The sequence below is a fragment of the Pelobates fuscus genome, chromosome 13 (assembly GCF_036172605.1).
Source record: "Pelobates fuscus isolate aPelFus1 chromosome 13, aPelFus1.pri, whole genome shotgun sequence".
Lineage (NCBI taxonomy): Eukaryota > Metazoa > Chordata > Amphibia > Anura > Pelobatidae > Pelobates > Pelobates fuscus.
The window spans coordinates 34491827-34509059 of record NC_086329.1 but is presented as its reverse complement, the minus strand read 5'-3'; the positions used below and the strand labels follow the sequence as shown (position 1 = coordinate 34509059).

The 17233-nt window shown below is 41.9% G+C and overlaps 1 protein-coding gene across 7 annotated transcripts in view; it reads left to right on the top strand.

Moving 5' to 3' along the window:
- EML1 (EMAP like 1) overlaps positions 1-13175 on the top strand; it is a 149599-nt gene extending 136424 nt beyond the window's left edge. For all 7 annotated transcript variants that reach the window (XM_063439771.1, XM_063439770.1, XM_063439768.1 and 4 more), the window contains 7 exons: positions 169-236; positions 5199-5287; positions 6382-6479; positions 9277-9364; positions 10482-10577; positions 11364-11494; positions 12763-13175. In XM_063439771.1, coding sequence (XP_063295841.1) covers positions 169-236; positions 5199-5287; positions 6382-6479; positions 9277-9364; positions 10482-10577; positions 11364-11494; positions 12763-12888 — 696 coding nt within the window. In that variant the 3' untranslated portion in view covers positions 12889-13175. The remainder of the gene's footprint in view (positions 1-168; positions 237-5198; positions 5288-6381; positions 6480-9276; positions 9365-10481; positions 10578-11363; positions 11495-12762) is intronic.
- The last annotated feature ends 4058 nt before the right edge of the window (positions 13176-17233 follow it).

The window sequence follows — 17233 nt, the reverse complement described above, 5'->3', positions numbered from 1 at the left end:
TTTATGTAACTTTACTGTTGATCTAGTGACTATCCGCCATGTTACACCATCCATTTTCTGATGCTAAATCTGGATCACAAATAAATGGAGAATTAATAGGAAAGATAATTTGGGTATGTTGTGAGATAGAATGGTGGATTAAATTTGGGTTTAAATGTTTGTTTTTAGGATCCAGCCCAGTCTTCTGGATTCCATCCAAGTGGATCTGTTGTTGCAATAGGGACACTCACAGGAAGGTGAGTTTTTGAAAGAAAATTTTATTTATATTAATATAAAACCAAGAGGGCTGTACACGCCTAACATGCATTCATTATAATGTTGCTGCTGGGGCCAATTCATACCAAGATCCAGTGCACTCACTTATTTACTAAACTGCAATTTCAAAGCTCACAGAATTTAATAGTTTTTATAGAAACGCTCAACTTAGGCAAGAATAATGAGGGTTTAGTTACAGTATATGATCCTATATTACACAAGCCTGCCACGTCAGTGTACCCCGTTCTTGGCAGATCCTATCCTAGCAACATAATGCACCAAGCCAGGCCCACCATGAGAAATTTTGACCCCACAGGGCCCGCCTCCATGTCCACCCACAAGAATGCAGTGTGTGTTTTGTGGATGCAGTGTGTATAAAGTGGATACATGTTGTGTGTTAGTGCATGTTCGTGTGTAGTGGATGCACTGTGTGTGTGTGTGTGTGTGTGCAGGCCCGGACTGGCCATCGGGCACACCGAGCAAATGCCCGGTGGGCCGCGATGGCCGTGAGGCCGAGGCCGGCAGGGAGATCACAGGATCTCCCCTTCCGGTCTATGCAGGGCCGGCACTATCCGAGCGCCGGCCCCGCTGTTTTCAATGATGGGCCGGTGGGGAGATCAAGGATCTCCCTCACCGGCCCACATAGAGAATATTCCGGCTGCCAGCGGGGAGAGAGGGAGGGAGCCAGGAGAGGACCCGGCGGAGCTCTATCTTGCAGCTCCGCCGGGTTCCTCTCGCGAGATCTGGAGCGTTGCCATGGCAACGACCGGATCTCTCGAGAGTGAACTCTAGCCCGCAGGCTAGAGTTCACTCACCCACTGGGCCACCAGGGATAGTGCCTGAACCCCCTCCCAGATACCACCATGCCGGTCCCCCCCCTCCCAGGCTAAAAGGTAAGAAGGGAGGGTGGGACATAATGCCTACTTTTTTTTGTTCTACCCCCCCAAACACACACAATCCCTTCTAACAGGTATACACAGCACTCTCACACCCATCATCCACAGCACTCTCACACACAGCACTCTCACACACAGCACTCTCACACACAGCACTCACACACAGCACTCTCACACACAGCACTCTCACACACAGCACTCTCACACACAGCACTCTCACACACAGCACTCTCACACACAGCACTCTCACACACAGCACTCTCACACACAGCACTCTCACACACAGCACTCTCACACACACCACTCTCACACACACCACTCTCACACACACCACTCTCACACACACCACTCTCACACACACCACTCTCACACACACCACTTTCACACTCCGCACTCTCACACCCATCATCCACAGCACTTTCACACTCCGCACTTTCACACTCCGCACTCTCACACTCCGCACTCTCACACTCAGCACTCTCACACTCAGCACTCTCACACTCAGCACTCTCACACTCAGCACTCTCACACTCAGCACTCTCACACTCAGCACTCTCACACTCAGCACTCTCACACTCAGCACTCTCACACTCAGCACTCTCACACTCAGCACTCTCACACTCAGCACTCTCACACTCAGCACTCTCACACACACCACTCTCACACCCATCATCCACAGCACTTTCACACTCCGCACTCTCATACACATCACACTCGGCACTCTCATACACATCACACTCGGCACTCTCATACACATCACACTCGGCACTCTCACACTCGGCACTCTCACACTCGGCACTCTCACACTCGGCACTCTCACACTCGGCACTCTCACACTCGGCACTCTCACACACACCACTCTCACACACACCACTCTCACACCCATCATCCACAGCACTTTCACACTCCGCACTCTCATACACATCACACTCGGCACTCTCATACACATCACACTCGGCACTCTCACACTCGGCACTCTCACACTCGGCACTCTCACACTCGGCACTCTCACACTCGGCACTCTCACACACATCATACACAGCACCCACATACATCATACACAGCACCCACACACACAAATCACCCACAGCACCCTCACACACAAATCACTCACAGCACCCTCACACACAAATCACTCACAGCACCCTCACACACATCACACAGCACCCTCACACACACATCACACAGCACCCTCACACACACATCACACAGCACCCTCACACACACATCACACAGCACCCTCACACACACATCACACAGCACCCTCACACACACATCACACAGCACCCTCACACACACATCACACAGCACCCTCACACACACATCACACAGCACCCTCACACACACATCACACAGCACCCTCACACACACATCACACAGCACCCTCACACACACATCACACAGCACCCTCACACACACATCACACAGCACCCTCACACACACATCACACAGCACCCTCACACACACATCACACAGCACCCTCACACACACATCACACAGCACCCTCACACACACATCACACAGCACCCTCACACACACATCACACAGCACCCTCACACACACATCACACAGCACCCTCACACACACATCACACACATCACACAGCACCCTCACACACACATCACACACATCACACAGCACCCTCACACACACATCACACAGCACCCTCACACACACATCACACAGCACCCTCACACACACATCACACAGCACCCTCACACACACATCACACAGCACCCTCACACACACATCACACAGCACCCTCACACACACATCACACAGCACCCTCACACACACATCACACAGCACCCTCACACACACATCACACAGCACCCTCACACACACATCACACAGCACCCTCACACACACATCACACAGCACCCTCACACACACATCACACAGCACCCTCACACACACATCACACAGCACCCTCACACACACATCACACAGCACCCTCACACACACATCACACAGCACCCTCACACACACATCACACAGCACCCTCACACACACATCACACAGCACCCTCACACACACATCACACAGCACCCTCACACACACATCACACACATCACACAGCACCCTCACACACACATCACACACATCACACAGCACCCTCACACACACATCACACAGCACCCTCACACACACATCACACAGCACCCTCACACACACATCACACAGCACCCTCACACACACATCACACAGCACCCTCACACACACACATCACACAGCACCCTCACACACACACACACAATACTTCCAAACATATTTATATATATACACACACACACACTATAGTCTGTATGCACGCTCTTGCTACATCCTCTATACAAACATTCTCTACAGCCCCATGCCACATGTGCATTACATTACACCACAAACACAACACGACTAAAACCGACCTTATAACACAATACCACACCACAATCAGCTCACTCTGCACACACACAATGGCAGGCTCCAAACACATGCACAATACTCTTAACTGGCATTTTTGTCTCCTGGTATCCATTTATAGAGACACCAGAGACAAGTTGCAAGGAAACACAGTGCAAGCATGTTGTTAAATTTGCTTGCGCTGTGCAGAACAAATACAGGGCTTTTTTCTCATGCTAGAGCTCTTCAGCAGAGCTCTGCGCATGGTCTACCCTGGAAGAGCATTGAACCAACATGCTCACTTTAAGAGGGGGCGTGTTTGTCATTAATGATGACAAAACACACTCTCTCTGCCCCGCCCCCTTCTTAGTGGGCCGCTGTGATAAAAAAATGCCCAGGCCAAATTTTTTTCCCAGTCCGGCCCTGTGTGTGTGTGTGTGTGTGTGTGTATACACACACACAATTTGTGTTTGAATATAAGCATGTTTTTCTGTGGAGTATGTGTGTGAATGTTGGTGTTTGTATACACTTCCACAGATACACAGACACTCATAAACATTGAAACAGAATACACACAGACACAAACACAGATATGCTGACACAAAAGGACACAGATACACACACACACACACACACACACACACACTGATCTACAGACACACAGATGCACACATACTGACACAGACATACACATACATACATAGACATACATACATATAGAATGATGCATACATACATACATACAGACACACACCTACATACACACAGACATACACACTGACACAAACACAAGCAGCTCATTCTTCAGCCACCCTTCTGTTTCTTACCTTTTTATATGCAAGTTGGTGACTGGGGCTGATGGGAGCTGGTTTGGCTCCCCCTCTTCACAGCCTCTGCTCTGCCTCCTCCCTTCCGTGCAAAGTTAGCTGGGAGGACGTGACCAGCCATCACTTCCTCCCAGCTCTGACAGCCTCTGACGTGTTTAAAGAGGCCTGGTCAGCTCTTCGGCCCTTTAATAGCACGGCCGGGCCCCTTTAAACACGTCAGAGCTGTCAGGAAGTGATGGCTGGTCACGTCCTCCCAGCTAACTCCGCGCTTGTGCTATTAAAGGGCTAAAGAGCTGACCAGGCCCCTGAAAATATATGCCCACCGGCTGGCCCTAAGTGCATGGGCCACCCAATTCGCCTCATCTGCATTGTCCTCTCATGATGGCGGCCCTGTACCATGATGTGTACCAAGTTGGAGAATATTGCCAAATTGACAATCTTCAGTTTTCTGCCTACTGTAGTTCTCTCTTTAGTAAATAAATACTGTAAAAGTGAGCATTTTCTACAGCGATCCTTATCTTCAATCTTGGCTTTATTATGAACTGCAATAAAAATGTGAAAATGAAAATTACAGGAAAATTTTTGTCGTCTTAAAGGATGTTTTTCATTTGAAATGGCCATTATCATGAAATGCTGCAAGCTCCACAATTCCAATCATAATCGGTTTCAAATATTACTGGGTGCTTAATTAAAGCCAGCTTAGTAGTGTTGAGAATATATAACCTTGCCTTTGTTCTTTTGAATCATTGCATGGTTTTATTTGTTTACTTATAATAAAGTGCTGTGTTGACTGTTATGCTTGATATTTGTCCTCTTTATTGTTTATTTCTCCCCAATCCAGGTGGTTTGTTTTAGACACAGAGACAAAGGATTTAGTCACCGTACATACGGATGGAAATGAACAATTATCTGTCATGTGTTATTCGCCAGGTATATATACTTTTTTTTTTTTATCTTAAGTGTTTTATTAAACCGTGTCTCTTCTCTCGGATTGAGTGACTAAAAATAATGAAGTAGTGATGTTGTTTGACATTTTCCATTTGCAGTTTTTGTCCAGCATTTTCTAGTTCATATTGAGACTTGTTTTTATAAAGGCCGCATTGTTTCTAACAGATCACTTCAATGGACATCACAGTTCTGACACCTCTGAAGGGTTGGCGTCTGCCATGCTTGTCTTGTTGTTTTTTTATACAAAAGGATCCAACGCTTATGGGCATTTTATCCTTGGCTGCACAGAAGCTAATTACATGAGGTTTAAAGGGATGTGTCACCTAAAATAAACTCTACATTAATCATCTCTGTAGTCTACTTATATAAAATGCGCGAGACTCAAAAATTCAGTAGAAGGTATTTACTAAATCGTGTCCAGTTTTGAAAGGAAAACCAAACTCCATAACTCAGGTTTAAATAACCAGGCTTTGCCTATAACAAAAACGTTTGTGAACCAGCAAAGAAAAATATATATCAGTTTATTAGTGATACCTCAAAGGAATAACCCAGAATTTAAGGCCTGAGTGCAGATAGCGACATATGTAGTATTTTTGTCCAATAATAAATGCACTTTCTGGCCTTTCGCAATCCAGCTCATTGTGTTGAAAAACACAAATCTGAATCAACTAGATGCCCAAAGGGTAGATCCCCAGATGGTTTAAAACTACATTCTAAAGGCATGCAAAGCATTGTGGTAGTTGTAGTTCTACAACATGTGGGGATCTACCATTTGGGCACCCCTGTATTAGATCGTTTTAAAATTACAGCTTTTTATGATGCGCTTGAAATTGCAAAAAACAACAGATGTGCGTTAGCATTTCTATCTCTTGTCTACAGTGTTTATGCTTTAGCGTTGGTTTGTTTGCGGATCTGCTGTGTAGAAAGCAGCAATTAGTGGATGAATCATTTATATTCATCAAAATAGAATGCCTTGATATGTTTTTGCTGAGAAATTGGATGGATATTTTTATTTTTCATTTTTTTTTTTTTATTGCTGATTCATTGCAATGATGTCCTTACCATTCCCTCATTAGATGGAAATTTTCTTGCTATCGGTTCCCATGACAACTACATCTATATTTATGCTGTTAATGACAATGGAAGAAAATACAGTCGAATTGGAAAATGCTCAGTAAGTGACTTATTTGCAGTGATGTGTTTTATAATGTACTTATCTTATGTAAAAGGTTTGTTAAATCCTTGCATAAAATGTACATATGTACATAATCCTGTTAAAGGGACACTATAGGCACTTAGACCACTTCAGCTCATTGAAGTGGTCTGGGTGCCCTGTCCCTGTTCGTTTAACCCTGCAACGGTAATTTTTGCAGTTATTGATCAACGGCAATAATTACCTTGCATGATTAACTCCACCTTTAGTGGCTGTCTACCAGAAGGGTGGGAGGATTGGAAGGAGAGGGTGCAAACAAGGGGGCACTATAGGCTAGGAATACAATTTGCTATTCCTAGCCTATAATTTCCCTTTAAGCATATATATATCAGGGCTATTACGGGTGATAAAATGGCCAAGTCTTGCGTTCATGACATGTTACTTTAAAATGCAGAACATTTGAGTCTCTGCAAAATGAATCATATGATAACTTCAAAACACGTTTTATCAGATAACATTTCTAAACTAAATAAACACACTATTTTAATATTTTATTATTATTTTATTAGTTATATAGCGCCATCAGATTCCGTAGTGCTGTACAATAATCCACTCACCACTTTTTATGTTAATTGTGTTCGGCAATCATGGCGTTGATTTACTATTTTAATATTTTTGGATTAGCTTTCTTAAAATGATTTAATATTTTGAAAAATGTATTATGATGTGTGTGTATATATATATATATATATATATATATCAATAGATTTTTTTTATGTATATTGATACATTTTTTATATTTTTTTTTGTAATTTTTTTATAAATGTTTTTAATTTTTTTTTATTTTTGTTCACATCACATATGTACATAGTTTAGATTGCATTGCAGTACCGTTAGCAGTTGGAACAGGTTTGAAGCAGGTTACAGATTACAGCAGCAATCATTAATGCGTAGCCACCTAACATTCAGGTATATGCGACATGACAACTTGTAAAAATAGAAGAGATAAAAATAACTGTAAATGATGACATTACATCCTCTGCGTTTACTGCGCTATATGTTGTCGGGTTGCATCCTGAGGATCTATGTTGCGCTACGTGTGCACCAAAGCGCTTAAACCAAGGCTGATATAAGCGCAGCATATGTGGCATTAGTAGGGGTAAGAATGTAGGGGGGATATTTTTGGTGTTGCTACGGCTTAGCAAGTTTGCCTACGGAGCCAGAGAAATAATAACAGATCTTAATAAACAAATAAAACTTTTATAAATTCTATAACTGTCAATTATGACATGAAGAAAACAAATAGTTCAGACGGTGTCAAGCTGGTGGATCCGCCGACCCCGCCAGTGCACGTCTTGGGACAAATGGAGGGATTTCCTCTACTGCCCGTATTCTTCTGTCCCGTGTAGGTAGGGTTCCCGCCGAGACTCCCAATGCTTGAAGGAAGGCAGGTGCGTCTTGGAGTTGCGAGAGTGGGAACTTCTTGCCGTTTTTCTCTGCCACTAGGTGGTGTGGGCCCCATCTGTACGGGATTTCAGTCTCTCTCAGAAGCTTTGTGGTGGAGCGGAGTGATTGCCTCCATTGCATGGTTGCTCTTGAAAGGTCCTTGTAAAAGGACAGCTGCATGCCCTCAAAAGACAGTGAGGGGGATACTCTTGTGGTTTCCAGGACTGCTATCTTGTCAGAGTCCCTTTGAAATTGCAGGAGCACGTCCCTTGGGGCCTCTGGGGGTGCCTTGGCTGCCTTGGGCAATCGGTGGCCTCTGTCAGTTGCAGCTTGCTTGACTTGCTTAGGTGTTAGCAATGTGGCCATCATTCGCCGTATGTAGTGAGGCAGTTCCTCTGGTGAGATGGATTCGGGTATGCCTCTTATCCTTATATTGCGGGCTTTAGCCCTGTCTTCTAGACATGCTAGTCGCTGGCTCATTTCACAACATTTCTTTTGCATGGTATGGAGTGCAGCGTCTGTGGCTGATTGTGCCAAATGTGTACCTCCCAGCTCCCCTTCCACTGCCTGGAAACGGCCTGTCAGTGTAGCGACGTCCTCTCTCACTACTGCTATGTCGGCTTGAAACATGGCTTTAAGGTCCTGCAATAAGGCTTTAATGTCTGCCTTAGTCGAGGGAGCAGCATCCCCAAGTCCCACATACCGTGATTGTGTAGGCAGTGTGGCTGGTATTGTGGCAGGGAAATCATCCTCCTGTGTGCTCTCAGCTTCCGACGAAGCCGTGGAGTAGGCCACGGTCGGCGCCATCTTGGACTGCACGGGGTGCTGCGGCTGTCTGAATAGGCTTTCTATATCTCGGCAGCCGGTCCCCAGATCTGTCCGCTGCTTTTTGGAGCGGCGCCCCATGTTCTCTGGACCCAGTGGAGCTCGGCTTGGCTGTGTTTGTGCTCAGCGGGTCTGTATATCCGCCGTTCAATCGGGCAGCGGCTCGGAGCTCGCTGAGGATGCGACCGTCTCGCATGGGCGCTGGCTACGCCCCCCACATTTTTGATATTTTAAAGTTTTGAAAAAAAAATATTTGAAAAGCTTTATTGAAAAATATTAAGTTGTTGCCCATATTTGAAAAATCAGTTTACTGATTTTGCAAAAAAAAATTAAATCTTGTCCCACATCACTCACTGGTCAGATTTCTCCCACTGGTCAATAGTTGCCTGTACAATATAGATTTCCAAGTGTAGGTCATGAATTAGGAGTGCTATCCATGCCATTCAATAGGCTCTGTATCCTAAGACAACACACGTACAATTTTGGAGCATTGCTAAGGAATGTGAATGTGTTTAGGCATTACAATGGATTTCTATTTCTCCTTTAGGGGCACTCCAGTTTCATTACTCATTTGGATTGGTCTGTGAATTCACAGTATTTGATGTCTAATTCTGGAGACTACGAAATCTTGTATTGTAAGTGATTTATTTTCTGGTTTCATCAACTTCCTTTTTTGATCTGCACTTTTTTTTTGGCTTATGCAAAACAATGCACAGAGTGGCATACTTTGTAATTAACATGATGCTTGTGGTCCTTTTCATTTAATGTGTGTTCTAAATCAAGGTGTCTTCATGGCATTGATCCCCATTCTGCTATTGAATTAAAGTCCCCAAACTTCCTTTCTATTCTATAGAATTATATCAAATATAGTCCAACAGCTTGAGGTCCACGTTTAGTCCTTCTTAAATAAGTAAGATGTAATCATGTTCACCATAGACGCCTTTAATGTTTATTAATGACTTCAAGTCATATGTACATACTTGGAATTAGCCTAGATTCGCTAACCCTGGTCTTCTGCAGTATATCCCCTTAAAACCGTAATGAAGAAGACAAGGAATGCAATAATGCTTATCAGACTTAAGATAACTGGTTAAAGTGGGCTTCCAAGCTTTTCGAGAAGAATCCCATGGCACAGTCAGTTGGTTCTAGTGATTCCATTGCTCACAAATATCAGATATAATTTGATCTATTATTATTGTGTTCCTACAATGTAGTGTCTCCTCACTAAAGGGGACATGGTCATAATGGAGATGCCACCCAGGGTCCTGCAGCGATGAGAGTTGATCTGTTTAACTGGAATCTTGACCTGAGATGTGGACTTCTAAATGACCAAATAAGGATTTGTTTGTAGTTGATTGTCAAATCTTATATCACACTTATTCAATTCCCATTGTACATCAGCACCAAAAAATATGTGATGTAAAAAAATCTGCAATTTGTTTGACCGTCGTGTCTTTATATAGAATGTCCAGTTAGTAATTGTATGTGGTAGAGTAAGATGTTATGCAGCCTAATATCTGCCCTGACCACTGGCCAGAATGGTTTTGAAAGGCGTCTACATAAGGTATTATAAATATACCTAAAGTAATATAAGATGGTATGGAGTGAAAAGAAAGACAAAGTTAGAACAAACTAAGAAATCTGATCTCTGCAGTTAAAGGTGGGGTTTAAATAACATTCTTTCGATGTATAATTTACCCTAATAATCTCTGACAAAATATTTTAGAAATGTGAGTTATTTTTTCTTTTCAGGGATTCCTACTGCTTGTAAGCAGGTCGTAAGTGTTGAAACAACAAGGGATCTTGAGTGGGCGACCTACACTTGCCCACTTGGTTTCCAGGTGTTTGGTGAGTTCTTTGAGATCGTGCATTTCCCAAATATGATTTGCATGGAAAATAAACCCAAAGACGGGCATACTGGTTTGATTTTAAGGGGAAACTGTCATCAAATATACTACTTTAGCTTTTTTAAAAGAGTTTATTCTACATATACATTATGCTAGCAGTTTTGCATTCCAATGTATAGAGTGGGAGAAAAACCTACTTAAATTTTTGTAATTTTTTTTCTCTCTCATCTTTGGCTAAAGTCCTCGGCAGACACCGAATGCCAATGAATTGAGAAATAGGGGGAGCAGAAGAGACCTTCCACGGAAGGTCCCTCTGGTGTCCACTCATAGCAACCATTAAGGATATCAGTCACGGACCCTCCTTTTTATATCTCAAATTGTTGGTTGTTGTCATTTGTCAATTTCTTGCTGCAAAACTACAAGCTATAACAGGTACACGGGTAAAAGAACAAGTGCCATCTGTATGTATGTATATTTGTGTGTGTGTGTGTGTGTGTGTGTGTGTGTGTGTGTGTGTGTGTGTGTGTGTATGTATGTATGTATATGTATATATATATATATATATATGTGTATGTATGTGTGTGTGTGTGTGTGTGTGTGCATAGAGAGAGAGCAGTATCACCATCTCCATGGAAACAGAATGCTTCTGCTGATGCTCCAAATTTAGCCCTTTGTTCGCAATTGCAGTTTTGACAAATGTAGCTCAATGTATAAAACTGTAAGAAAAAAAATATATATGATTCTACAACACTACCCATCACTACATCAAATATATATTTTTATACAGGTGTGTGGCCCGAAGGATCAGATGGAACCGACCTCAATGCAATCTGTAGGTCGAATGATAAGAAACTTCTTTCCACTGGTGATGATTTTGGCAAAGTTCACCTGTTTTCATATCCATGCTCCCAGTTCCGGGTATGCTATGAGGGGAGGTTGAAATTTTTATTTCTGTTGCCATAATTTTAGCTTTTTCCTTCATGTCTTTGAGTATCTGTTTCTGACAACTTATAAAGAGGATGATCTACCGACTTGCTCAAAAATTGGCCACCAAATAGCTTCCAAGCTGTCGTAAACTAGATCACCCAGAGTGTGTTTCGGTTAATATATGTAGGCTTGCAAAGAGTAATGGGAAATGTAGTTTCACAGCAGCTGAAGATAATGGTTGTTGATTACTTTCCTACTTTGTTTATGCTCATTCCAAGGCCAGATTTACAGTTTTAATGTCCAAACGCTTGTCTGAAATGTTGGTTTATTGAGGGGTGCCAAAAAGATTGTGGTGAGGTAAAACAGGATACAATTCCCCACATTGCAAATACAAAACTAAATGTTAATCATCACCTGCATATCTCAAGATGGACTTTGAGGGGTCTTTCTTGGTCCTAAAAACTCAAGAAATCATGTTTCCACAATTGTCCCAGAATTCCCAACTTGACATGCAAATGAGCACAGACAGGCATTGTGTTTCAGACTTCATTTCTACAGAAACCCTTAACATTGGACACGGTTTTAAACTCTGCGTTTTTAGGTTGTTTTTTTTTAACCAAAACTATATTGTTGGAGAGCCACAGAAGATAAGTGAGAGCGGCATAATGTAACCCCATCAACTTGGGCAGCTGGATTTTATTTCCCCTGCATTAAGGAACATTAACTATTTTAGGGTCTTTTTTTTTTCCTGTGTGTGTCCATAGCTGCTTATTAATTCAAAAACATTAACTAGCTGATCTTGTCTCCCAGAATCATTGTTTTTCCCAGCCACTGTCTGTAGGAACCTTGGTGGCTTATCCTTGTATTCCCTTACAGTTTTCAACCTTATTGGAACTTTGGGGCAGTTTAGATAAAAGATACGAAAGAGCCAAAGGGTGGTCTTCAATATAATAACCTAGTGGACTGCAGCCTGTTGTTAGACCATTAGTTATATATAGCAGCAGTCTGTGCAAACTGGCAACAACGCACATTTTGATCTAATTTAGGGATCAAATTATGTTTTTGTCTCTAATCAAATACTATTTAAATCAAACCAGGCAAAGCTCCTATATCTACAGATATTGGGTTAAATCTGTCTCATCATCTGGCCGAGGTCGGTTTTAAATTTTACACCCTCAAAATATTTACCAGATGCTACTCATATTTATAGTGTATCTATATGTAGTCTAAAGTATTAATATATATATTTCTCTTTCCAGGCATCTGGTCACGCTTATGGTGGACACAGCAGCCACGTAACTAATGTAAGCTTTCTTTACGAAGACAGTCACCTCATCTCTATTGGTGGAAAGGATATGAGTATCATGCAGTGGAACGTCATCTAAGAGACTAAAACAAGCTAAATTTTCTTGGTTTTGGGATGTTTTTAAGCTAGATCCCTGAACGTTTAGGTAAAAATGTAAATGAACTCAGGAACAACCCTTCATTTGTTACCTAGGTTGACCTCTGTGTGTCACTTCTCTTATTTCGAAGGGGGCCATGTATATCCGTAATCCTGCAAACTACACTAAGCATTGTACTAAAAAGCTTGAAACCTGTTTACATTGCATTTAAAAGTAATGTTAAATGTCTATAATGTACTGTAAATTTAAATTACAAAGGGCCTTTTACAATATGACAGTATTCAAAAGAAGAAAATAGACTGTTTGGTCCTCTAGGGCTTTTCACCCCGGAATACGAACTGTGAATGTATTTCAATTAGGTGTTCGTAGAACATTCGGCCAGGCTGTTCTATGCTAGGATGAAGAAGATATTTGGCTCTTGTTGGACTGAAACTCTTGGGCATGTGTATTGTTGCCCAGATATGTACTATGCTTTTTCTTAGTCCTTCCCAGTTCCATGCAAGCACTGGAGATATTTATTGGGCTTTGAAAACAATTGTTTCATTGCTAAAATATATTTTGCTTCCCAAGTAAACAGTCAGTGTATTATTCCGACATATCTTCTTGAGAAATTATATTGCACTGTAAAAGCTCTCAAAATAGGACATACAATAATGTTTTTTGTTTCCTTAAACACTAAAATATAATTCTCCTAATCAATCTATGGTCCCATTCAGATGCTTTAAGATCATCATATGTCTTCACAGTCAGTAGCACGTTATATACTAACTAAACATTGTTACTCAGTATCTGTCATGTGTCTAGGAAAAGTTAGGCTTTTACCCTTAGTTTCCTTTTGATACTTTAGAGCTGTGAGCTAATCTTGGACCTGGAAGGACGTTAAAAGAATTTGAACGTATCCGTTTGGACACCAGGAATATGGTGTAGAGTTTGACTTTGTGATTGAGCTGGATAAGATTGGATCTAACAAGTTATTGTGTGTTTGGCTTGAATTCCAAAAGAAAGAATTTGCTACCATGTGTTGTATGTTTTCCCTACAATTCACCATCAGGGAGCCATCCGTTCAGTGACCATGCTGTACGATCACCAGTGGTTCCTCTGTGGTGAACAGTCCAGCATTGAACTATGCTGTGCAATAGTGCTCAATTTAACTACTTCCTTAATAAATCCTCAGTACTGGACTGCATCCTTGGGGGATGGGGGGGGGACTCTGGTGCGAAGACATTGGGGGGACTCTGGTGCGAAGACATTGCATGTGACATGACATTGGACTAGTGAAGATGGATACGCAAGTGCCCAGTGACTCAGTGTACCTGTTTATGTGCAAATCAAGATCCTTCATGTCTTTGTATTGACACTTGTTGGTACTGAGCCACTGAAACTGGGTGTGGTAGGAGCCACTACTCCTGTGGTTTATTTAAATCTACTTTACATTAAAAGAGTAGTCCGTAAAGAAGACAGAATTATGTGCAAATATGTATATTCCTCTGTTTACTACTATATCAAGGCTTGTACCAATTCTTCAGCACTATGAGTTGTTAATGGTCCTGATTCTCAATTTCAAGAGAGAATTAAGCCTTTAAATCGGTACTAGGCACACAAAAAAAACTTGAGCTTAATAAGGCAGTTTTGGTGTATAGATCATGTTTCAGCAGTCTTACTGCTTAATTCTCTAAGAGTTACATCACTTTGTTTATACAGGCCTAGTCACACCTCCCTGCGTGTGACATGCACAGCCTTCCTAAACACCTCCTGTAAAGAGAGATCTGATGTTTAAACTTCTTTTACTGCACACCCCGTTCAATTTAGAATGTCTTATCTCTTGCTCAGTTAACAGCCTTCTAGACCCTGCAGAAGCCTACGATGTAGGAGAAGGAGATAAAAACTTCTAAAGTAAGTTATGATCTGATTGAATATTAAACCATCTTTTTCATGCAGGCTGTGAGAGTCAAAACCAGGGGAGGTGTGGCTAGGGTTGCATAATCAGAAGCAAAAGTGAATTATCTCCTAAATGGCAGACAATTGAGCATTGAGACTACAGAGCTGTGATCTCTACACTAAAACGGCTTAATTACGCTAAAGTTGTTTCGGTGCCTAATGCCGGTGTCCCTTTAAGGACCAATGAACTAGATAATCTGAAAAATCTTGTCCCAAAAGACTAAACACCTCACGTAGATCCTTACACCAATGTAGGATTTCCTACTTAGTGACTACAGGGCTCTCAAAAGCAGCTGTTTTATAAATAAGCAGGCCATTCCCTGTTGGTGTAGGAGCCCGCATGAGTCAACTTTCTGTGACTGAAAGGAATACTGTTTGTCTTTAAGGGGTTTAAATATATATCACTGTTCAAGGATACTCTTATTTAAATGTTAAAAACGTACGATCATATTTAGCCAAGTGCCTTTCCTGTATTTCCAATAATTCTTGTTACTGTGGCACTTTGTAAATCATTGGTACCATTCAATATGGGTTTTCTTTTTTTTTTTTTTTTTGCTGTAATCTTGCAAAGAAAACAAAATACTAACTACATAAAAAAATATTATGAAGGATTTTTGTTTTTGCATATTTATGTACATATCACTGATACTGTACTGAGCGATCACTGTATACAATTTTATTGGAAAAATAATAAAAAGTAAGACTGTGCTTTGTTTTATATTTGTGTGTATTGTATATTTGTATTTTAAAAGTACAACGTACCGCGTCATATCTTCTTAATATACGTTAAGTTTGCATGGATTCGAACAAGGACTTGATCCCGTCGTCTATAAAATTATGTAAACGTCCAGTCTTAATACCTAGTGTATTGAATGAGAAGTACTATTATTGGATAAGGGCTTGTAAAATGTGTCCAGAGACTTATTGGTTTGGGCTCTTAAAATGTTTTCAACTGTTTTGTTTACATGGGAGGGTGGGATATTTAAATAAAAAAATTGTTTGTTATGAAATAAGGGGCTCAATTTTATTATCCATAATAAACTTAAAATGTTGCTTTCATTTTGTGGCTTGTGTGATAATTTTAAAAGTATAATTGCACCCATCATTCTAAAGATTTGGAAGCAGTTCTAAAAACAAAACAAATAAAACAGGCTTGATAGGTTCTGGTCTCCTTAATATGCTGTATTTCTTTTGCATGCTCAAATCTTTATAGTTTTTGGATAAAGTAAATGTTTTTTCAGAATGTTGCACCATAATCCTGCCTCTTTAGCCACACCCCCGCACTCTAGGAAAATACTTCCTTATCAAAGGTATGCACACAGCTTAGCAGCCATTGACCGTATTGAATGATCTAAACCAGTGGTCTTAAACTACTGGTCCGCGGACTGGTGCCGGTCCGCAAAAGCTTTCACCCTACTATACCGTAGGGTGAAAGCTTTCGCGGATCGGCAACAAATTGTCACGAGATATTTCCCCGGGAACTGTGCCTCCCTCTCCCCTGCCGGCTCTGCAGGACTGGAGGGGAGATCAGAGATCTCCCTCTCTGGGCCGCTAGCACTGTAATGCTGCATCCAGCAGGGAAGGGAGGGAGGGAGAGAGGACCACGGGGAAGCTCTAACATGCAGCGCTGCCGGGTTCTCGTCTTGCGGGCTCAGAGCGTTGCCTCGGTTACCACGTCAACACTCCAAATCTCGCGAGAGTGAACTCTAGCAGCTCCGAGGCTGCTAGAGTTCATTCTCACCACTGGGACCACCAGGGCTTCACCACAGGACCACCAGGGATTGCAGGAAATGTCCCCCGTCCCAGGAAAAGGTAAGCAGGGAGGGGGGATATCAAAAATATATATATTTTTTAAATTTAAATATATATATTTATTAATCTACCCTCCAACCCCACAGACCCACAATCATTCTCCCCTATACACACACTGCCCCCCATACACACAGCACCCCTCACACACACACACACACTACATCCCTCATACATACCATTGTTTTTTATTTCTGGCTGACGCCAGTTCGCAAAATATTTCTCATATTTTCACCAGGCCGCAGGTGCTAAAAGGTTGCAGAACACAGATCAAAAAACCCTGCTTAGATGGAGAGCACACACAGGGAGGCTTATAGTAAGAATATCACTACCTGTTTTTAGTTTATCTGACTGTCTGCAAAAGCAGCTTAGACTTTATGCATAGCTATGATAAGGAAGTCTTTCTGGCATGAGATTCGTGGCCAAAGAGGTGGGATTATAGTGCAGAATTCTGCAAAACACATTCATTTTCTGCAAAAACTATAAATAAGTCAAATCAAATGCAATAAAATTGTATTTGTGCCCGATGTGTCCCATTAAAGGGATACGCAATATTCACTAATGCATGAAACACCGAAGG